The 24,340-nt window shown below is 42.4% G+C and overlaps 2 protein-coding genes across 5 annotated transcripts; both read right to left on the bottom strand.

Annotated features, from left to right (window-relative positions):
- Positions 1–9,005: 9,005 nt before the first annotated feature.
- Positions 9,006–17,772, bottom strand: arl6ip1 (ADP-ribosylation factor-like 6 interacting protein 1). 3 transcript variants are annotated; one of them, XM_061749266.1, is made up of 7 exons: positions 17,648–17,720; positions 17,459–17,536; positions 13,875–14,008; positions 11,294–11,413; positions 10,203–10,320; positions 10,021–10,105; positions 9,006–9,527 (listed from the first exon to the last, which is right to left on the bottom strand). In XM_061749266.1, exons 2-7 carry the CDS (start codon positions 17,492–17,494, stop codon positions 9,409–9,411), a joined length of 612 nt encoding a protein of 203 aa, XP_061605250.1. In that variant the 5' UTR covers positions 17,495–17,536; positions 17,648–17,720; the 3' UTR covers positions 9,006–9,408. The 3 variants fall into 3 exon arrangements, with proteins under 3 accessions (XP_061605250.1, XP_061605248.1, XP_061605249.1); XM_061749264.1 differs by lacking the exon at positions 17,459–17,536 and having other exon boundaries at positions 17,648–17,772; XM_061749265.1 differs by lacking the exon at positions 17,648–17,720 and having other exon boundaries at positions 17,459–17,627.
- An 853-nt stretch (positions 17,773–18,625) lies between these two features.
- rnf25 (ring finger protein 25) lies at positions 18,626–22,664 on the bottom strand. Of its 2 annotated transcripts, XM_061749260.1 has the most exons (10): positions 22,512–22,664; positions 22,051–22,122; positions 21,870–21,966; positions 21,692–21,759; positions 21,156–21,225; positions 21,006–21,077; positions 20,764–20,904; positions 20,558–20,647; positions 20,350–20,487; positions 18,626–19,210 (listed from the first exon to the last, which is right to left on the bottom strand). In XM_061749260.1, exons 1-10 carry the CDS (start codon positions 22,529–22,531, stop codon positions 18,701–18,703), a joined length of 1,278 nt encoding a protein of 425 aa, XP_061605244.1. In that variant the 5' UTR covers positions 22,532–22,664; the 3' UTR covers positions 18,626–18,700. The 2 variants fall into 2 exon arrangements, with proteins under 2 accessions (XP_061605244.1, XP_061605245.1); XM_061749261.1 differs by lacking the exons at positions 21,692–21,759; positions 21,870–21,966; positions 22,051–22,122; positions 22,512–22,664 and adding an exon at positions 21,388–21,681 and having other exon boundaries at positions 21,156–21,287.
- Between the last annotated feature and the right edge of the window lie 1,676 nt (positions 22,665–24,340).

The raw sequence follows: 24,340 nt of genomic DNA, 5'->3' as shown, positions 1-24,340 counted from the left end.
TTTACGGTGATGTGTTCATCTTTTAAAAGTTGCGCAGTTCATTCACCTCATCTGCCAGGAAAAACATTTGGACACAAACGTCTCTACCTGTCAATCATCCTCCGGCAGGGACGGGATTCCCCCGATAGTCATATTTTCGTTTCACATGAAGTTTGTCCTGCTGTGGAAACTGCGAACATTTTTTTTTGTTGTGCTCACACAAATATGTCATGGAAAAAAACGATTCAACCTTCTGTTTTCTTCAATTTCTTGTTCATTTTTAAAATTCCTGCTACCACTGAAGGTATACAACCTGAAGAACACAATGAACCCGATTACAATGCGCTTGATTCCATAATACTTCATTTCCTATTTGACAATGCTGAGCTTTATTGTATTCCCAGTGATTTTGCTTATTATCAAGAAAACCATGGAACGTGGTGAGATATCAGCTCTAACATTAAACTCTCCACTCTTCTTCTTTTTACTCAAGTGAAAGTGTCAAATTAATGGTTTCAAATCTAACAACATTTCATGGAAAAAAAAAACAAAATCTTGGTCGATACCTTCAGGTATTACACTTTGGTTTGAGTTCTCTGCCACGGACATCTTCAGGGCTCGGCGATGCGTCTTCGAAGTCGACAGGACACGATTTAAAGTCGTCACAATGAAATTTCAAGTCAGCGTGAGATTGATTTGCAAATCCTTTCCAACCTATATTCAATGGAATACACTACAAAGACAATATATTTCATGTTCAAACTGATTGTTAGATAAATTGTAGAAGTTATCATTTATTTGCTTAGCTTGCAATTTTAGATGTCTCGCCTTCAACAAGAAGACTCAGCATCATCCGATGGAAGGGCGCCTGGACCAAGGACGTGATCGGATGTGGTCGGGTCGTGACAGGTGTTGGTTCAATATTATGTGTTGTGTCTTATTGTTTAGAATACTATGTCTGGGAAAAACCCTCTTATTATCAAATATTTTGTGTTGTGTCTTATTGCTTAGAACATGATGATTTGTAAATCCCTCCTATTTCAAATAAAAGCAGGAGCGAGGGGGGGGATTGTTTAGAGCGTGTTGAGAGGCTGTGATCTGAACAATCTCCCATACGCCCTCCTCATGAGAAAAAGAAACCAGCGTCTTCATTCCTTTTGTGTCTATTTTTTATAATGTTGGGTAAGATAAATCCAACATTAAATTGGTCCTTCGAGCCGGATGTCAACACACCCGAGGATTCCAGTTGTGGAGCCGACTTCCAGTTAAGAGACCGTGGCCACGGCAAGTAAGACCCTTTTACGGGACTGGTCTTCGTCCTCCTCAACTGGGATCTGAAGGTTGACGACAATCCACAGGATTGAAGACGAGTGGTGAGTTAAATTCTAAAAAATTTTTTTGGGGAAAAAAGGATTAAAGAGTGAGTGAATTGCGCGACGAAGAAGTCTGCGGCAGAACAAACCTTGTGTAATACTAGTCACTGGCAAGTGGTCAAGATGGACGACGGAATCCGATAAAATCCGTGGGGACGGCGGGGTCCTGTACGTACTTAAATTCCGTATTTCTGTGTTTCCGTGTTTTCGTGTGTTTATAAAAACGTTATTAATATCGTGTGTATGTGTAAAAGTATGAATGTATAAGACGGGATTGTCATTGTCATTGTCATTTATTGTCACCCTGTCATTTTTGAATAAAGTCAGTATTTAGGTCACTCTAGGTGCAAATGAACTGACTTCCAAATTCACAAAAATGGGAATAAATAACAGTAAACAGGATCAAAAAATAGACCTAACGTGTAAAGATTGGAAATATGTTCAACTACAAAACCATTTCAAAATAGAAGATTTAAACACGTGGATAACCAAATACGGTTTCGCTGGCCAGCTAAATTCGCAAAAAATAGTTCAACTTCAAAACGAAATAAAGTGTCGACACAAAAATGATATATCACAAATACAAAAAGATGGATTTGACGACTTACTCTTCTGGTTAAACTGGACTAATGAGGATGTGAAAAAGGCCGTAGCCGGCATCACACCTTTTCAACAACAGTTAAAAAATGCTTTACATGCGATTTCGAAAGAACACATTAACAGATGGGTAGATAAACATTGGATAAACCTAGCAACTGGCCCTCTGGAGGAATATGTTAATCATGCCCTCCACGCAGAAAGAGTGTTAGACAAAAAACAAAAAGAGAAGATAGATGTCTTCCTCGACGAAGAAGCAGAAATATACTATCAAGGCAGAGAGAGAGATCATTTTAGAGGACACGGCAGAGACCGTGGGAGAGTAAGATATGGTAGAAATCGAAATTATTATGATAATACCATCTGTTGGTGCTGTGGAAACAAAGGCCACATTGCACGTGAATGCCCTAAAAAAGACAAAAAGAAAAAGAAAAGAGAATACGGACAAACTACTGCATGACTAGGCCAGCCTGCTTCCCAACTCAACAAATCCTCTTGTGTAAACATTACAGAGAATGAGGAGGTGGATTTCAATTTACAGGACATTCTGAGTTTGGACACTGAAAAACCTGAAATAACCTTGTAGAATGCCCATTTTCGAAGTCCCGGAGTGCCCTGTGAATTTGTTGGGAAGAGACGGCTTATTGCAACTAGGACTTGTACTCAAATATGAATTAAACATAAATTAAAAAGAGAGGACCTCGATGTAACACTGGAAAACAGAGAAAGTACATTCTATTACACAATCGATATCCCAGACAAACCACAGTTAAACATGGGAAAGGCCCTGTTGTCTGCAGCCTTGCAGCTTATCAAAAAAAATAGAAGATAAAAAAGAATGTGATGAGCTGCAGTAATACAGAGAGCAGCATGCGTACCAATCCCACGCACATTGTTAAATTCATTAAGACCAGACGCTACTGTGTTTACAGTAGTAGACATAAGTAATGCATTCTTTACAGTACCAATAGAAAATAACAGTCAATTTTGGTTTGCATTCACATTTGAGAAAAAAAAAAATATATATATATATATACTTTTACTAGATTACCGCAAGGTTACTGTGAAAGTCTAACTAATTATTCACAAGTTATGACAACACGCATGTCTTCTGGCATCTACAGATGGAGAGACATGCAAGGATTCATTGACTTTACTGCATCATCTAACAGAAGAGGGACATAAAGTTAACAAAAAATAAATTGCAATGATGTAAAAGACAAGTTAAATATCTAGGCCATAATTTAAGTATAGGAGGAAAGACTATATTAGAAGACAGGAGAGCTATAGTCTTAAAAAATCCTAAACCACAGACGAAGAAACATATAATAATCATTTTTAGGTCTGACAAATTATTGTAGAGCATGGATTCCAAACTATGCAGAAATTGTTGCAACAGTGTCAAAATTAATGTATAAAAACAACCTTAAAATGACATCACCTGTTTAATGGAGTACAGAGGCAGAAAAGGCCTTCTGTGACATTAAACAACATTTGGGGCCTTCCAAATTTAATGATAAAACATTCATTCAAATGGTAGATTGTAAAAGCTATTGCATGACCTCCGTACTTACACAACAATATGGTGATAAGATAAAACCAACAGCTTATTTTTCTGATAGCCAATATGAGTATTCCACAACAAGACCGTAATTATTGTGAAAAACAAAGTGCAAAACTACAAAAGGAAATTTACATTAGCAAAGAAAAAAAAAAAAAAAAAAAAAGGGATGGTGGCACAGATAGATTGACACTTAAAAAATAGCAGAGGGAAACACGTGGGTTCATTTAATAAACTGTAAAAGAGTCATTTCAGCTGAGTACTCAAACAGGGAAGGTGAGCAAAAGTCTGATAACGGAGCGGGAGCAGATGTGTAGATTCTGAAAACGCTTGCTGGTCAGTGAAGAAAAAAGACACCAACCCTTTTAGTGAGAACTCAGCAGAAAGGCACACCCACGTTGGTTATGAGATTCGCTAAGTTGTTACGTAGCAACTTTGGCTACTATGATGTTGGTTTTGTTTTTGTGGTACATGGGACGTCCCACCCTCAATGATAAAACCCATTTTTTAGATAGAAAATCACCTACCAACTGGACCAATATGACAAACCCAATAATAAAAACATTTGAGTCATTAACTCGTGTCAAAAGGAGTACAGCTGATGATCAAAATTGTGCGCATGGCCTCCAAACGCGGCAAAAAGGTTGAATATTTTGTGCCCCCCAAAATCAAGCTGCTTTAATCCTAATTCCATATGCGGCTCTCACCAATGATGCTCAAGAGAATGGGCAGAATTGGGGATTTGGATATGACTGGTATGCAACTATAGGCTTTGGATGGGAACACCTCATTGGTGAAACAAGTTATGATTGGTCCAGTTGGTCAACAAAAAATAAAAAATAAAAAAACAGCAAAAGAACATAGAAAGGAGTTTAACCTAAGCAAAACGGCTTGTGTTATGTTGTGTATTGTATATTGTGTACTGTGTAATAGGAACAGTGTTAAACCAAAAATGCCATTGAAAACTTCAAAGAAAGGTGGACAAATTGTAATTTAATTTTAACAACATAACTACTGATGATTGGTTCCTTGTAAATCATGGGATCCTATATATCCCGTAAAAGAAGCAGATAAACACAAACCGATGTTTTCTACTTTAGTAGCACCAAATAATTTCACTTGTATAAACATGATTAATAAAGGAAAAAAAAAATTAGGACCACTGAACGACACACAGTTAAAGTAACCTTAAAAGTCAAACCAAATTTTGTGCCAGTGGCACGGAGCGACATCTGGTGGTGGTGCGGAGATGATAGACTGTTTGATAGATTACCTAAAGATATATCTAGATTATGCGCTATTATCACTTAGATATTGCATGTGTCAGTATACCCTATGCCTGTTCAAGATTTAATGGAAAGGGCACCAATGTTTTTGTCCAATCTAAAAACATATACAAAAAAGAGATTTGTCATGGCAGGGGCAAAATAATCCAACATACATCAACGCCAGGTGTTCCTCGTGGGGGGTTCCTAATCAATACAAATTGGGTGACCAGGTTGCAGGAGGATTTGAGTCTTTCATATGCTGGTGGTGTACGATTAATAAAAATGTTGATGGGATAAACTACATCCACTTCAATGTACAGAGATTAGGAAATTGGACTCAGAGTGGGTTGGAAGCTGTGCACGAGCAGCTCAAGGACGTTCCAAAGACCGCATAGCTGTCGACATGCTCCTCGCAAGAGAGGGAGGTGTTTGCGGTATGTTTGGAGAACAAACAATACTGCTTCAGATGGCAGCTTGACCAGAGCCATCGATGGTCTGCGGACCCTCAATCAACACTCCTTGTGGGACAGCTCGAATGGACGTTTTTGGTAAATATAAAACCCTAATTACACCAATGTTGATATCAATTGCTGTTTTTGCAGCCATTCTGACATTATGTGGATGTTGTTGTATCCCATGCATTCTGGCATTAATCAGTAAATTAATCACCACAGCCATAACCCCGATGGAGAAATCGTATGGAGCTGATGTATACTGTAAGATGATAATGATGATTATGATGATAATGATGATTTTGCTTTACCTGATTTGTTACCTGATACAGATGATTACAATGTTTAAACTACAACATTCATATATGACAAGTTTACTCTGAGTGTAAATGTATTTGTTTCATAAAAATGATTCTACAGTTAAAAATCGAAATGAAGTGACTGTAAGATGATATGAGAATTTGTGCAAATACATGATAAACAGGAGGGAAATGTTAGATAAATTGTAGAAGTTATCATTTATTTGCTTAGCTTGCATTAGTATAATGGACAATTTTAGATGTCTCGCCTTCAAAAAGAAGACTCAGCATCATCCGATGGAAGGGCGCCTGGACCAAGGACGTGATCGGATGTGGTCGGGTCGTGACAGGTGTTGGTTCAATATTATGTGTTGTGTCTTATTGTTTAGAATACTATGTCTGGGAAAAACCCTCTTATTATCAAATATTTTGTGTTGTGTCTTATTGCTTAGAACATTATGATTTGTAAATCCCTCCTATTTCAAATAAAAGCAGGAGCGAGGGGGGGGATTGTTTAGAGCGTGTTGAGAGACTGTGATCTGAACAATCTCCCATACGCCCTCCTCATGAGAAAAAGAAACCAGCGTCTTCATTCCTTTTGTGTCTATTTTTTATAATGTTGGGTAAGATAAATCCAACACTGATAAATGTCCGTTTTTTGCAAATATTCTTTTTGAATTTGATTCGTGCAACACATCCCAAAGAAGCTGGGACGCGGGCATGTTTACCACTTCATAATGCGCCGCACATTTTCAATGGGAAAAAGGTCTGGACTGCTGGCAGTCTAGTAATCGCACTTTTTTACTACGAAGCCACGCTGTTGTAACACGTGCACAATGCGGCTTGACATTGTCTTGCTGAAATAAGCAGGGCCGTCCGATGAAAAAGACGTTGCTTGGATGGCAGCATAACCTCCATGTACCTTTCAGCATTAATGGTGCCTTCACAGATGTGCAAGTTACCCGTGCCATGGACACTAAGACAAACTCATACCATCGCGGATGTTGTCTCTTCAACTTTGCGTTGATAACAATCTGGATAGTCCTTTTCTTCTTTAGCCGGTGGACACTACGTGCATGATTTCCAAAACCAATTTGAAATATGGAGTAGCAGAGAAGTATGTTAGAATAATACAGGACATGTACGAGGGCAGCAGAACAGCGATGAGGTGTGCTGTAGGAGTGACAGAGGAGTTTAAGGTGGAGGTGGGACTGCATCAGGGATCAGCCCTGAGCCCCTTCCTGTTTGCAGTGATGATGGATAGGCTGACAGATGAGGTTAGACTGGAATCCCCGTGGACCGTGATGTTTGCAGATGACATTGTGATCTGCAGTGAAAGCAGGGAGCAGGTGGAGGAACAGTTAGAAAGGTGGAGGCATGCACTGGAAAGCAGAGGAATGAAGATTAGCCAAAGTAAGACAAAATATATGTGCATGAATGAGAGGGGTGGTGGGGGAAGAGTGAGGGTTCAGGGGGAAGAGATGGCAAGGGTGGAGGACTTGAAATACTTGGGGTCAACCGTCCAGAGCAATGGTGAGTGTGGTAAGGAAGTGAAGAAACGGGTCCAAGCAGGTTGGAACGGGTGGAGGAAGGTGTCAGGTGTGTTATGTGACAGAAGAGTTTCTGCTAGGATGAAGGGCAAAGTTTATAAAACAGTGGTGAGGCCAGCCATGATGGACGGATTCGAGACAGTGGCACTGAAGAGACAACAGAAATGAAGATGTTGAGGTTCGCTCTCGGAGTGACCAGGTTGGATACAATTAGAAATGAGCTCATCAGAGGGAAAGCCAAGCTTAGATGTTTTGGAGACAAAGTTAGAGAGAGCAGACTTCGATGGTTTGGACACGTCCAGAGGAGAGAGAGTGAGTATATTGGTAGGAGGAGGAGGAGGATGGAGCTGCCAGGCAAGAGAGCTAGAGGAAGACCAAAGAGAAGGTTGATGGACGTCGTGAGGGAAGACATGAGGGGAGTTGGTGTTGGAGAGGAGGATGCAGGAGATAGGCTTACATGGAAAAGGATGACGCGCTGTGGCGACCCCGAAAGGGACAAGCCCAAAGGAAAAGAAATATTTTTTTTTCTGAAAACCCAACGTAACATGCTTGGAGTCTTCTCAGTGTTGTTGTCTCCCCCTGCTGGACACCACAAACAACACAGCCACACTTTTCCTGTCCATAAAGCACTTTGGAAAACATGGTGCTTACATAGATGAAGAAAGGTGATTGATAGCGCGCGCGCGCACACGCACTCACACACACACACACACACACACGGCTGGTGTGGCACTGATATTAGAATCATATTTACAAATTTACAAAAATGGCCAAAAAACAATTAGATCAGCATTCTTTTTACGTACGTAATATTTATCCATAAAGAACGTTATTTCTAGTTATTTAAAAGGCCACTCATTAAACTACAAAGTTGAATTTTAATTTAGAGCTTTCGAAATTCTCCCATCATTTTAAAAATGATTATTATAATGCTCAAACATTTTAAAAAGGGGTAGGAAGACGTGCATCTTATGTCAAGGAGGTACTGTATGAGGTCTTAATAGTCCATATTTCAGTTGCAAGTTAATTTGTATGCATTTTTTCATACATTTATTGATTTTCTCTACCGCTTCTCCCCATGTGGGTCGCGGGCGTGCTGCAGCCTATCCCAGCTATCTTCGGGCGAGAGGCGGGGTACACCCTGAACTGGTCGCCAGCCAGTCGCAGCATGTATTTTTGGAACAAAACAATGAAATCGATAGTCATGCCCAATAATCTCAATCCATTTTGGAGCAATTGGTAAATAAGTAATCGCCTTTGGAATGTCCCCCACTGTCTTGGTATGACGTCAGTGGCAGAAGTGGAGACCAAATTCACCGTTTAGAACATGTACCATACTACAAAGTGGCACTATTCCGTCACATTTGATGTATTGTCGATGTTGGGTAGAATACGTTCACTCTTCAGGAAAAACCAAACAAAACACAGCTTTGTGCTTCTACTTGTGTGTAGTGTTTTCCCAACGCGAGCCCCATTTTCACGTTTGTGTTTAAGCAACTGAAGACAAACTAAGACAATGAGATTCTCCTTAAGGCAGCATGAGAACACTCGAGGGTCGCATTCAATGTTTCGAGGAGCTAGGATCGTTGCAATTAAGACTTCAGACTAGCCCAGTACTTACTTATGTACCCATATTTTTTTGCTGCTAGGTTCGCGTGTTTATTTTTTATTGTCACAAACCGAGCGTGGGCTAAATTTTGACACGTGACAAGGTACTCCGGCTGCTTTTGGACAATTTGACTGCAATTTATTTCATTCGACGAGTTGATGTGCAAGCTGTTGAGTCCGTCGTCAGTGTTATTTTTCCCTTCCATCACGGTTCACTGAAAAGCTCCACTCAATTCCATTTCGAGAGCACTTCGTAAACAACCTCAGCTCAAACTGCTTTCATGGCTGAAGATAATTGATGGCACGCACGCAAGCAAATTTTTTTTCGACTTTAAAGTCAACTTTATTCACATTGTTACGATTCAAATGAGTCAAGAGCGACCACATAAATAAACACAGCGAAGAGGGAGGGGCCTATTTACATGATGTCGGCGGAGGGGGGAGGGACAGAGTTGAGCGAGCAGCAGCAGGCTGTTTTTTTCATTTTCTCGTATGAAGTATTTGCACTTTTACTGCTTTGCTATCCAGTTGACTTGAAAGAAGATGAAGAGGAGCAAGAATAGAAGATGAGGAGCTACATGATTACACGAAAGATGACGATGACAAGAAATGCGCAGTCACAATGCCGGAAGTCAAGTAGTCAGTAGTCAGTGTCGGCCTAGCGCGCGCATGTGTGTGTGTGTGTGTGTGTGTGTGTGTGTGCAGAATTTGCATTGCGAGTCTACTCGTTCTTCTTCTCCTTGTTCTTGATCAGCTTGTTGATTTCTCTCTTCGCCATGGCGGCGTACTTGGACAAGACGCCGTGCTGGTTGAGGCCCGGCAGCAGCATCATCAAACTCACTGAAACAAACCACAACAACAATGGGGATTTTCCATTTAGTGGACCAAGATAGTTCCCGAAAATGTTGACCGAAAATCCTTTTGCTGTGATTAGGGAGTCAAGAACGAACAACTCGTTCAAACGAACCGATCTTTTGAGCGAACGCCTTTTTCAGCCAAGAAATACAAAGTAGGGGGGAAAAAAAAGGTAAATGTATGGTAAATACAATAAAATAAAAATTTAAAAGATCTGAATTTAATGACTGGTAAATGACTTATAATTCAATTTGTCATCAAAAAAAAGTTACTTACACATTTAAAAAAAATAAACATATTTTTTGACCCCGTCTATGAATGAGCTGGCCCCTCTGTCTAGAAGCAAATGTAACTGTCGAACACAAAAGTCTGCCCCGCCCTGGCAGTCATTTCTGGGCGTGCGCCTAATAAAGTAGACACTGTCCCTTTCACCGTTAAGTGTTCCGCTGGCTGGCGTGTCAACCGTGCGCTCACTCACCAATCAGATAGGTGAGGAAGAGGTTGTGCACCTGCTGTCCGATCCAGGCCACCGTCAACAGGCCGCTAATCACCGACGCGAAGTACTGAAAACAACACGAGATCACACCAGGCCGCATGGTCAGCAGTGCTATTTTGGGCCCATGGGAGGACAGTTGGAGGTCTTTTTATTTTTCGTTTCACCATCTTTGGCTTCTCCTCCTTGAGCGTGCACAGGCGGCGCCACCAGCCCACCAGGCGACGCTGCGTTTTCACCACATTGCCGCAGATCTCGTGGAAACGCTGCTGCTGCTCCGTGGTCCTGATGTGCCCACACGCGCACACACAAACAGTGAACACACGTGATCTCGCATGCAGACTGTTTAACAAACATTTGCCAAAGAATGGGTCGCTCTCAGGAGCTCAGTGAATTTCAGCGTGGAACTTTAGTAGAGATAAAGTGACAAATATCTGAGTACAGTGAAAATTGTAACTATTAAGTTGAGCAAACATGTTTTACAGTGTGGGGAGTGAGACTCGTGACGGCGTGTCCAATTTCCACTCAGTCGGAATTTATAAAGCTCGCGACACATAAGGCCAGCGAGTGTTGTGTGCTCCAGCGCTTGTCAGCCTTACAAACGTACAAGAAAATATTTAATTATACAGGTAGTGTTTTACGTGACAAGCAGATAGCACGAGACTCCAGGGCTCGTAAGACTCGTCTCCCTTGCAGAGCTGGAGCACAGATATCAGGAGGAGATCAGTCAAAAGTGGAGGAAACGGATCGATATCATGTCATTATGAATCTGAGTGGGTACCGGGTACTATCTGCGCCCTTTTCAGCGGCAGCTCCTCGCCCGACCACACAGGGGACCGCTCCGTCACGGGAGGCTCGCGCTCGCCACGGCGAGGGGGCCGAACACGCGCGTGCCCATTGGCGGTTCATAATAGCGAGAAGGCGCTCTTTCTTCAGAAAGGAGCGCGTGGTGGAGTTTGATCTAAGCCGTGAAAAAGACGGCGACTTTCAACCACCGTGTCTTATATCGAGAGACTGTTAATGCAGCATTCCAACATGCACTCGTGAAAGTGCGACGCATATTAGCCTGTTATTTTGTTGTTCCAACTTGGTTGCACTCTGCTATAACATGGTTCCAGCCGGACCTATGTGACAAGTGTGCTGTATCACCCAATCACTTATTTCGGTGTTTCTGACACACAGAGGTATGGACGCGGACAAACAGGACATAGGGATGCAGTCACAGAGGAAGTAGACGCAAGCCTTGTCACGTTCTCACCACTTGTTGGAGCCAAAGACTCTGGGCGCCAGCTTTGGCACCAGGTAGTCGGCCAGGCACAGCAGCATGACGCCACTCGACACGCCCGTCAGCACCGACGGGTCCAAATAGTAAATGAGCCTGAGAGGGGGAACAGGAAGTTGAGGTACAGCGGACACAAGCCAGATTCACAATCATAGCCTTACCACCAGATATAGCGGACCTGGATAGTTCCTAAAATGGCCACTGAATATCCCTTTGTAGTGATTCGGGAATTGGGAACGAGTGTATGATTTGTGTTCGGAATCATTCAATATTCCCTAATCACTGTATAAAATGTTTTGATGTATTGGACTTTATGGTCAACTAAAAAGCAACAGTGATTTGGAAATAGGGAATGAGGTAATGATTTCAAACAAAGTGACGGCATGGAAAAAAGAAGTCTTTTTGTGTAAACCTCTGTGACCTACTGTTTCAACTTTCATGTCGCATCACCCACTGAAGCCGATTATCTGCATTTTCTTTCCCTGACTTGCTGGTTGCAGACATGCGAACACCAAAGGCATGAAAAAGGTGACAAAAAACAAACAAACAAAAAAACATTGCAGGGAGAGGCGGAGAATTTTTTTGATTCGGACATAAGTTATGCAAAATAAATTTCTTCACACAGAAAAACATTTATTTACACCACTCAAGTACATGATTTACAAATCTTTGCTTTTTTATTCTGGCCTCCAACTTGAGCCAGGCTCATCTCCACCTGCTGCCTGCTGCAAGCTGAATAACAACAATAGCATCTTTAAGCACTCTCATTCTGGAAAAGAATGGACTAAAATCATTGACTGTTTCACTTCGTTTTTCACTATTAGCAACTGCAAAGGCTAATCCCAAATGCATCCTCTAGAAAAATATTATTAAGTACAATATTTTTCTGTTTTTACTGGCCGTTTCTGAATTTGAATTGAGTTCATTCTGTGTTGTGACATAATCCCCAACATCGCTCTGTCGCTTAGTACATTTAACATTAACATCCGCAAACTAATTTGATAATTGTAGGTGCCGTTCCTCGTACAAAACGTACTAGCGGATCAACTCTTGTCGCCGATGTTACGCGTGCTTCGCGGTTCTGCTGGGACCGCAACCAGGGCCCCACCCGCAGCACCTCAACGCGAAAATACAAAAGAGCAGTGCAACAAATACGGCACTGGCTGATGTGATGAGCAAAAACGTTGCTTCAACGTAAGAGCAGCAAAAGAGGACGTCCGCTCCAGAGGTGGGGAGAGTAGCCAAATATTGTACTCAAGTCAGGGGACTGTTACTTGACAATAAAGTGACTCAAGTAAAAAGTACACCTCCAAAAAATTACTTTGAACATTGATTAAAAAAAAGAAAATTAAATAAAAATCACAAAATAAAACGTGGATGTGCAAATTCTGATGTTGCTGTGTGTGTGTGTACAGTCAGAACTACAACAAAACATCTGAAATTTACTGCACGGTGTTTTCTAAGGTTATAAGTGAGCTGAAATATTCACGTTTGGGCAGACAGTGTCAGACAAATACTACAGTACATGAAAGCTGTTGTTTTTGTTCGTATAAATGTAACCAACAATAGCGCGCCGTTGCCTTCATGGTAATGTCGTCCTTCCCAACATGGCCGCCACATTGGCACGACAATCAGCCGAGCTGGTTTATCTAGTGTTAATACCTATGCCCGGGAAGCGACTTTGTCTTGTTTGATTGGTGAACTAGACTTGAACTTCACTAGCGTTTAAATTAGATGGCGCAAACCGCGCCCAACGCGGAAGTCGAAGTCACAGTCTCGTGCACGAAATAGTTAACAAGCAATAATTGATAATAAATAAAAGTAGCGAGCGATATTTAGATCATTGTAACGGAGTAAAAGTACCGTTAGTTCCTAACAGCAGAAGAGGCGGGGGTGTTTTTTCTGCTGTCGTCAACTCCTGTGACTTATCCAAAGCAGGTTCTGAACGCACAGGCGTGTGTGGAATGGATCTACCTGCCAGTGTTCAAGGCCTAGGACGACGGCGACGGTGACTGCGACGCAACCCCCCCCCCCCCCCCCAGGAAAAACTCGATTCACATAATGGACTATTTGGAGTTCAAAACGGCGAATTTCCCCGAAAGGCAACTCATTTGCATGTACGCAGTTGCTCTCTTATCTCAGTGCAGTTCCTGGTTGCACTGCTAGACAGTAATAATACTGCATGCTCTCTCTCTCTCTCTCTCTCTCTCTCTCTGTTCCAGCTCTCTTTAGCTCTCCCCCCTTCTCTCCCTCCCTCCCCACCCAGAAGGGAATTTTTCTTTGCCTCCATCGCCTCGCGCTTGCTCATGTGGGCTTCAGTTGGTGTTCTAATAATTGAGTGGCATTTTAGACGTGCTCCCTGTGAGACAACTTCTCTTGTGATTTGCTGCTCTAATCAATCACATTTAATTGGGAATCATTCACTTTAAAGGCGATAATATACTCAATCCACATTCCAATAGCACTCCTAATAGGCCAACTCGCTATATAGGGCACTATCTATAGCAGATACGGAGAGATTCTCAACACGGCCGAGCTGATTGGCCAAGAGACTCACAGGAAGAGCACAGTGGTGGTGGCTATCAGCACTCCAGGAAACCACGCCTTCTCCCAGCGCAGGACACGGTCCCCCACCAGGATCACCTCGCCCCACGCCTGAAGCTGCTCCTCCAGCTGTGCAGTTTCCTGCGCCTGCACATCATGTGATAATCACAATCAATTATATCCCGTCATATTACTGTATATTGCAACATATCTATTTTTTTTATAGCGCTTATCTTCATTTGGGTCACAGGTGAGCTGGAGCCTTATCTAGCCAACTAGCTGTAATATACAGCATATTAGCAATAGTGCACCTGCCTTGACTCACGTATGATTTTAAGTGCTATCCAATTCTAAATCCGTATGGTTTTATATGTTGGTCTACCCTTTACAGCTACAACTCTTGTGGGAAGGCTTTCAACAAGGTTTAGTACCGAGTTTGTGAGAATTTTTGCCCATTCTTCCAAGAGCCAAGAAGGCCTGGCTCACTGTCCACTCGAAATCAACCCAAAGGTGTTCTATCGGGTTGATGGCAGGACTGTGCAGGCCAGTCAAGTTCACCCATACCAAATTCTCTCATCAATGTCTTTATGGACCTTGCTTTGTGCACCGGTGCACAGACATGTTGGAACAGAAAGGGGTAATCCTCAAACTGTTTGACTTTCCAAAATCTCTTGGTATGCTGAAGCAGTCAGCTCCTTTCACTGGCGCTCAGGGGCTAATATTTGGGAGAGTTCAGAATTTGTGGGAACACTTTGGAAATGGCCCCTTCCTGTTCCAGCATGGCTGCGGTGTTAACTGAGGAATACAAAACAAGTCTCCGGAACAAGCTATTTTTGGTACAGTAACTTTTTTTTTTTTTTTTTTTGCAACTAGGAAGGACACTAATTGCTCACGGCTCCTAAAAGCTACTCGCCGATGATTACTGTACGTCAACAATGTCACCATGACCAAGCGCACCGGTCTGGTAAGTTTGGATAAACAAACTCTTGTAACATTTTCAAGCTTCCTTATATTTATTTACAATAACTTAACTGTACTGTACGTTTTAGGACACAAAACACTACATAAGTTTGTACTGTACAGTTATATTGGTCCATATGGCCAACACAAAAATAATAAAATAAAAAATATTTTTTACAAAAAAAGGGGGTCGGCGGGGCTTCAATGTAACGGACATCCCCCTGGCCCCTAGATCTGAAATCTGAAAGTACAAAGCGCTTGCCAAGTAGAACAGTAATAGCTTCATTTTACATTACACAATTTTCTGGGGAGCTTTTAAGTACGTGTATGTGCGTCTGTAAACGAGACGCGCTCCCTGTACACACACACACACACACACACACACACAGTGTGCCTTGATCCTCTTTGCCCGTTGCACAACGCTCGTTATTGAACAAGGAAAAGACAACATTTCTAAGTACAATGGGTGCGGAAAGTATTCAGACCCTCTTAAATTTGTAACTCTTTCTATATTTCAGCCATTTGCTAAAATCATTTAAGTTCATTTTTTTGCACAATGTACACACAGCACCCCATATTGACAGAAAAAATACAGAATTGTTGAAATGTTTGCAGATTTATTAAAAAAGAAAAACTGAAATATCACACAGCCATAAGTATACAGACCCTTTGCTCAGTATTTAGTCAAAGCACCCTTTTGAGCTAATACAGCCATGAGTCTTTTTGGGAATGATGCAACAAGTTTTTCACACCTGGATTTGGAGATACTCTGCCATTCCTCCTTGCAGATCCTATCCAGTTCTGTCGGGTTGGAAGGTGAACGTTGGTGGGCAGCCATTTTCAGGACTTTCCAGAGATGCTCAAGTGCGTCTTGCACTGAGGAGAGGCTTCCGTCGGGCCACTCCGCCATGAAGCCCCGACTGGTGGAGGGCTGCAGTGATGGTTGACTTTCTAGAATGTTCTCCCATCTCCTGACTGCATCTCTTGAGCTCAACCACAGTGATCTTTGGGTTCTTCTTTACCTCTCTTACCAAGGCTCTTCTCCCCCGATGGCTCAGTTTGGCCGGACAGCTAGCTCGAGGAAGGGTTCTGATCGTCCCAAACGTCTTCCATTTCAGGATTATGGAGGCCACTGTGCTCTTAGGAACGTAAAGTGCAGCAGAATGTTTTTTTGTAACCTTGGCCAGATCTGTGCCTTGCCAGAATTCTGTCTCTGAGCTCTTCAGGCAGTTCCTTTGACCTCATGAATCTCATTTGCTCTGACATGCACTGTGAGTTGTAAGGCCTTATATAGACAGGGGTGTGGCTTTCCTAATCAAGTGCAATCAGTATAATCAAACACAGCTGGACTCCAGTGAAGCTGTAGAACCATCTCAAGGATGATCAGAAGAAATGGGCAGCAACAGAGTTCAATATGAGTGCCACAGCAAAGGGTCTGAATACTTGTGGCTGTGTGATATTTCAGTTTTTCTTTTTTAATAAATCAGCAAAAGTTTCAACAATTCCGTTTTTTTCTGTCAATATGGGGTGCTGTGTGTACATTAATGATGAAAAAATGAACTTAAATTATTTTAACAAATGTCTGCAATATAACAAAGAGTGAAAAACTTAAGGGGGTCTGAAAACTTTCCGTACCCACGCCAAGTCTGCAAAGCTAAATATAAAAGCCGCCTCGCTGAATGGCATCGTTAACGAGTCGAGAGAACGTCAGATAGGTTAGCAATTGTGACACATTCAAACGACTTGGCTTCAAATAGAAGGTTAACAAGTAGGAATTATTTTGTGATACGCAAGCTCGTGGTCCTAAATCTATAGTGTCGTTTGTAGAGGAGCGGAGTACGCACAGAAAAAAGGAGTTAAAACAGAAGTTATTCAATAAATGAGGTTTGCTCAAACATTGTCCTGGACACAAAATTATTTTAGTACAAGATGTGTACTTAATCAGTAAGAACTGTTTGTTTTTAAACTCATTTAGGTAACATTTTATTCAACTTTTATGTGTAATATATTTGAATTGAGTCGTTATTTTCGTATCGTTATTTTAAATGTTCCTATATATAACGCAGTGTTAATGTTCAAAATGTGCACAATGTTAGAGTGGCTTACAATATGATGATGATTATTATTTTTTAAATGTCTTGTTTTGATTAACATTGAGGCCAAGTACTCGACTGTATTTAATTTTTGGTGGTAGTTAGAGGACTTCGTTGTTTTTGTTTTTTTATTATTATTTGGTAATTTTTTTATTAATTTTTTTTTTTTTTTTATTAGGTGTAACTTGGTGTAAAAACGTATTTTGAAAACCACTACATTAGAGCAATTGTTATGTTCAAACATCAGAGCAGTCATGTGTGGGCGAGCCCGCAAGTCACACGCTCCGCTTGTGGACATGGCTAGGCGGATAGCTGCTTCTTAGCATGTTAGCCCGCTGACGTTAGCAGCGGTCATCGTCACGGTCGAGTAGCAGCTGCAAGTTAACAGAAAATAAGAATATGCTTTAAATTAACCAACAGCGTGACAGGTAGGAGGCCCGATGCTAGCCACCAGGAGCTAACAGCAGAGGCCCGAAAAGCAGCAAAAGCCGCAGATTAGCACAAGCTAACCTTCGAGAAGTAACAACGTCATCTTCGTACTAACCAGCATGTTCGCGCTCTTGTTGTCTCCTTCGACCATGGCTGTTCAAGTTGAAAGTTGTTTTAAATCTGTTTTTAATATCTTTTAAAAAAAAAAAAAAAAAAAAAAAAAAAGCAATTTGAATACACACAAAGGCGGTTTCAGTCAGGCTTGACTTCAGTGTCACTAACGGTCGTTAGTGGGAAGACTCACACATTTGCAGCAAGGGCTAGCGCATTCTGTTGTTCCGGCATAAGGTCTTGGCTCCTCGCGCATGACACGTCACTTCCGGCTCACAGCCTGCTCATCTCGGCTCATCTCGGCATATCTCGGCATATTCGATTTGTTGCTCATCCCACGACATCAGATGTGCTTTGAAACGGCTTGTTTTTGATAACGGTGAATAAACAGTATATGACCTGACCGCCTGCGACAAAAGGGGAGCTAGGCATTATGGGATGTGTAGTTTCACCTCGATTAACATTGGATTCATTAAAAAAAAAAAAAAACTTTCTATCCGCATGGGTCAAAGCCGTGTAAAATAAAACAAAGTCTGGACAGTGACAGCGCGCCATATTGTTACCCAGTCTAACTTAACCCCACAATGCAACGCAACGGACTACAATAGTTCCAAAATTGTAAGGGATATTTTCGACAGACACCTCACAATATGTGCATATTATGTTAATCTGATATATTCCATAGATAGATTCCACTGGCTTCCCCCAGTAGTCTGCCAGTGGAGGTGTCCCACAGGCTGGCTAGCGTGCATCCAATAACCACCCGCTCTGCTGTTTTCACCTCCTGTTGCATGTCTTTCCCGTCCTTAGTATAATATTAATATGATCGCAATTGGGAATGTCACAGTTTGACTAATTCACTCGTGTGATGTGTAAGGATTCAAGGACCAACACACATTTACATATGATGTGGCACGAAATTTGATACACACGGTCCAACATTAGCATACAAACAACCATTCGCACTCACATCTACGGGCAATTTAGAGTTGTCAATTAACCTAGCATATTTTACCCACCCGTGAACTAGATTTGAAAACAATATATATATATATACATATATATATATATATATATCTCAAACGTACAAATATAGCAGTGAAAGATACGTTTTGAAATAAAAATACAAAATTTAACTGACATTTAGTGGGAGGGAAAAAAAGCTGAGCGATGCATTATTAGTTCATTAGATTTAATTAAGTCATTTCATTTCGTGTCACCACACAAGAACACGTGTGTGTGTGTGTCAGAGGTCCTCCTCTGGTCCCCCCACCCTCTGCTGGCGGGGCGCCCCCCCTCTCGGTGCTCGAGCGTCCCAGCGGCGGTGTTGAGGGGGTCCTCCGTGGGCCAAGTGCTGCGGGCCCCTTCTGCGGGCCCGTTGAGCGCGCCCCGCTGCGGTGTGTTTGTCAAATGAAGAAGAGTGACTTCCTGTTTGATGAAGAGTCAAGTGAGCGCACACATCCTCACACGTGGCGCGGGGCGCTCCCTCGGTGGGGTCCGACGACAGACAGAGCGAGTCCAGGTGTTCCGAGATGGGGGCGCCTCCTCTGGTGTGATACGTTCGGGGCCCCGCGCTTCCTCTCCTGGGACCCCTGCCGTGGCTGTGGCGCTTGCGGGCCTGAGGCTGACCATGAGGCTGCCAGTGAGTGCCCGAGCAGTGCGTTGGCCGTGGAGCAACGTGATGCAATGGCGGAGGAAGCTCACAGGCGGCGGGTAGGGGTGGGTCCTCGCCGCCACCATCAGGAGAAGAAGGTGCCTGCGGAGGAACCCAAACATCCAGGGTTAACAGGACGTGTTGTCATCACACCAGAACCTTGATGATGTCCCAACAAGCTTCTACTAACAACCTTCTACGGGGTACTAATGAGGATGTAACTAGGTTCTACAAGGTCCTAACAAGTTTCTACAAGGTTCACTCAAACTTCTCACAAAATGTTCTAATAAGGTTCAAAGAAGCGTCAACAAGGTTCTGACGGGTACTAATGAGGGCTGTCACAAAGTTCTACAAGGTCTTAACAAGCCTCATCGAGTTTTCTATAAGTTCCTAACAAAGGTTCTACAATCCCCCCCCCCCCCCAAAAAAAACCGTACAAATTTCTAAAATGTTCTCCAAGATTCTACAATGTTCTAAAAAGATTCTACAATGTACATCTACAGGCTTCTAACCAGCTTCTAAATGTTTTTACATGCTTCTAACTAGGATCTAAAAAGTTCTGATAGACTCACGAAGTTCCAACAAGCTTCTACGAGATCCTAACAAGCTTATAAGGGGTTCTACATCTAACAAGGTTCTACAATGTTTTGACAAATTTCAATAAAGTTCTACAATGTTCTATTAGGCTTTCACAATGTTCTGAGTAAGTAAGTAGCTAAGTAACTAACCTTCTACGAGGTTCTACAATGTACTGATAAGCTTCTGACGGGTACTAATGAGGTTGTAATACGGTTCTACAATGTCCTAACATGCTTCTACAAGATCTTAATAAACATTTTACGATGTTCTACAATTTCAGGTTCTGACAAGTTTCTTACAATTACTAATGCGGTTGTAACAGAGTTGTAAAACTCAGTTCTTTGAGGTTCTACAAGCTTCTAACAAGGTTTTACAAGGTTCTGACAAGTTACTACAAGGTCTACAATGGTCTACCAAGCTTCAACTAGGTTCTCACAAGCTTTCTAGAAGGTTCTAACAAGGCTCTGACAGGGTTCTAGAGGCTTCTACAAGATTCTGTCAAGTGTCGCCAATCATCTACGGTTTAGCAAGGTCCTGAAAGTTCTAACGAGGCTCGAAAGGAGCTTCCATGCTCTGAAAATGTTCTCGGAAGGTTCTAAGAATGTTGTAACAAAGATGAGCGATGTCCTGGCATTGAGGGTCACATGACGCATGGTCATCACCTCATTGATATGTATGAGGAAACGATTGGACTCCTCCTTGGGATCGATGACGCCTCCTCGACAGCGCTGTCTGTCCAGAACCCTCTCAAGTTCTCGCCACTTCTGCTGGAAGTCGGAGCAGATGGCGGCGGCGTCCAGCTGGGTGGTGATGATGAACACACTTTAATTTTCTCTTCCTGTCTCGTGGGGCGTTAACTTCCTGTCTCACCTCGGGCAGCTGCGGTGCGACGCTGGCCATCAGCTGATCTAGGTCGTAGGTCAGAGGCTCACGGCACACGGGACAGACCACCGTCAGCTCCTGGGGGACACAGAACATTTGGGTATGGCATTAAAATAAGATCTCAGATTGTGTTCACAAACACAGCCGTACGTCACATGACCGGTTATAGCGTGACGTCGTTGATCATGTCCAACCTGAAGCTGCGTGGCCGTCTTGTCCTTGGCCATCTCCTGCTGGCGGACGCGTATCTCCTCCTCCGAGTGGCGAGCGTATCGACCCAAGCAGTGCGAGTGGAAGTAGTGATAACAGCGCGTCTTGCTGAATGACTCCCCCTCCTGGACAGGCAAACAGGAAGTGTGTCACCACAATAAAAGTTTCCAAGGACAAATCCAAATCCACGGCAAAAGGACAAAAAGGACCAAAGGCTAAAGGTGACCTTGAATCCGTAGAGGCAGATGACACAGTTCCCGTGAGGAATGTTGCTTTCAGTCAGTATTTCTTTGGCTTTCTGGAGGACAAAATGAAAAAGAAAAGCGTTTGACAAAGTTGGAACTTCCTATTTGAGGTCAAGGTTAAAGGCGGTAACCTCAATCAGCTGATACAAGACGGGCGAGCCGACGTACGACTCGGCTTCAAGCTCAAGACTCTGCTGAAGGCTGCAACACAACATCATCACGTTCTAACAAGCATTTTACAGGGTTCTAATGAGCTTTAACAACATTTTTAACATTTAACAAGGTTCTAATGAGCATTAACAAGGTTCTAAGATGTTTTAAGATTCTATGAGGTTCTGAGCGTTGCCAAGGTTCTAATAAGCATTGACAAGATTCTAAGAAGCCTTAACTACATTCTATGAGATTCCAAAAAGCTCTGATGTTCTAGTACGCTTCCAACACATTTAAAAAGGTTCTAGTGTGCACTTCAAATATTTCTTAAGGTTCTAATGAACATTAACAAGGTTCGACAAAGCTTTAACAAAACTCTCGGACATTGAATGTTCTAATATGCTTAAACAAGATTCTGAGGTTATATAAATTTGTATATATTCTAAATATTCTACCAAGGTACTAATAGGATTTAAGAAGGTTCTCCGAGGTGATAAGTTTAGTCGGAGCGTGTCACCTGCTGATCTTGTCGTCAGAGAGTCCTCTTGGGTTGTGTATGGAGATGTCAGGAGACGAACAAGGATACTGAACACATACGCAGCAAGTAAACAACATGGGAGTTAATATTATCAATTTGGAAAATGAAAAGACGATGATGGTGGTGGTGGTGATGATGATGATGATATGTGCGTCACCTGGTCGTCGAGGGTCAACGTCAAGTTTAGTCGGACAAACTGGGATCCGGAATCTTCGGCTGTGGACGGGTACAAAACCAGACTCACCTCCCAGCGCCTGAAGACAAGTCAACAACACAACATTGATATCAATAAACATGTAGTGAGGATTCCGCTTGAGCGTCATCATAATGTTGCTCACCTGTCCTGTGTCCTGGTGACGCGCAGGTCATCCAAGTAGATGGACTGCAGCACCTCAATCTCACACAGAACCCTGACCAAAAACAAGGAGAAGAAAAAGGAGGGGAGTGAAAGAAGTAGGAGAAAGAGAGGAAGAAGAGGATTGTTTTACGTCAACAACAATGATGATGATTTGTAAAGAATTTTAAAAAATCACTAGTGTCTGATAAGTACATGCACAAATGGACAGGTATTTAAACATTGAAGAACACATTACAAAGTTGAAATTTCATTTTTTTTCCTCCTGCTGTCAAATCGGCTAGCTTTAGCTCGTTAGCTGGAAGGTTTGTATGGCCAGCAATCGCCGCCACTCTTTATGTAACGTAAAACACCCAAACAAACATCTGAAGTTCGAACGCCTGATGCGGCTTGATGTCATCGAGTTTTGGGGTTTTGATTGAAACAAGTTGTGCACAAACTCACTCGCTCTCCGTCGCCGCCATGATTGTTTGCCTCAAGACGCCACTCGAACCGCTACTTCTTCTTCGGTTGACTCTTTATGACTGACACTTGACGTCTTTGTGAAGCGAGCGCCCCCTTTCCGCCAACGACTCACGTCAACAAGGGTCATTAGGGCTCGAGCAGCGATAGCTGCGAGGTCCCAATTGTATTTTACATTCTATTTTTGCTACATAATAGGGGTTATGTCACAGATATCAATAGAAACATAGATAAGACAGGGTACCGTAGCGGCCCGGCTAAGTGACATGCCTACGTAGCGGCCATTTTGGTGGAGGCAAGGTTCCCATCAAAGGCAATGTATATTTAGTGAAAATAAATCAGAACGTGCTTATTTCACAAGTGATTTTCACGAGGTCCGAGAGGATTTTGCACGCCCTTGTCTTAGTTCTGGCAGCGTGCAAGTCCTCAAGGGTGGGTAGGGGGGTACCGACAATCCTTTCAGCAGTTTTGATTGTCCGTTGCAGTCGGAGTTTGTCCTTTTTTGTAGCAGCACCAAACCAGACTGTGATGGAAGAACACAGGACTGATTCGATGACCGCTGTGTAGAACTGTCTCAGCAGCTCCGGTGGCAGGCCGTTACATTGACTCAAGTAAAATTTGGGAAACATTTTACTTGTTAGAGTAGTTTTAATGAAGCATACCTTTACTCCGTTACAATAATAATAATGTCGTTCACTACTTTGATTTATCAATGATTGCGTGCGCGACCTATTTTTAGACTTTCGTTTTCGACTTCCGCATCGGGCACCGTTGCTCCAATCCACCGTGATTACCACACTGATGTTTGACTCAAGTTCACCAATCAAACGACACGAGGAAGTCACATGTCTACACATAAAGTCTTCTATTGGGCTTCCCGGGCCAATCAAAGTGAGTCGCGACAGCCGTGAGCGACACGTGTTTACAAAAAACAACAGCTTTAACATGCAGCGTAGATTTGTCATTGCCCAAACTTGAACATTTCAGCCCATTTCTAACTAGAGAAAACACATTGCAGTAAGTTGCAGATGTTTTTAGTTGTTTTTGGCTGGGCACATGGCAACATGTGCACAATTTATGTCGTGGCGTTGTTTTGCTGCAGGACGGACTGGTGCACTACACCAGATGGGATCATAGATGGGATCATAGCCAGGAAGTTAAAGCTTGGGGGCAAATGGATCTTCCAAATGGACAATGACCTGACGCGTGCTGCCCAACTGGTATACAAAGTGGCTTAAGCCTGAAGGCAGCAGAGAAGGCTCTGAAGGCCCACACTGCACAGCCTTACACATTAAACCAAACTCAGTATTGTGAGAAACTTGCGGAAGGACAATTCTTTAAAGTGATTATACAGTAATTACCTTTAGTTTCCACAACATCGTGGGATTTTGGTTGATGTCACACAGAGGGTTACTGTTATTTTAAAAAATTATGTTAAGTTCTCTAAACCCAAAAAAAACGTTGGTGCAGATATAAAGTAACGTACTGCATATCAATTCGAAATGTAACTCAAGCAGGAAAAATGCAGACTTGGAAGAACTCTGAAAAATACTATATCAAGAATTTGATTGTAAAGTCAGTTTACTCTGTTATTTTACAAAAAATATATATATAAGCTAAGCGTAGCTAAGCTAAGTGTGACCTGGTGACTTATCCGCGGCCTTAGAGACACGCTTGTACTGCCTTGTGATTGCTCAAATTGGCCTACTTTCTTCTGCCAGCCAAAAGAGCTCCTGTTCTCCTTGCATGATCATCAACACCACAATGAATAAAAACATGGATTTAAGAAAATAGCGTAACTCTCTGTTTAT

Source organism: Phyllopteryx taeniolatus, chromosome 16, assembly GCF_024500385.1.
Source record: "Phyllopteryx taeniolatus isolate TA_2022b chromosome 16, UOR_Ptae_1.2, whole genome shotgun sequence".
NCBI lineage: Eukaryota > Metazoa > Chordata > Actinopteri > Syngnathiformes > Syngnathidae > Phyllopteryx > Phyllopteryx taeniolatus.
This window is presented reverse-complemented; position numbering and strand designations above follow the sequence as displayed.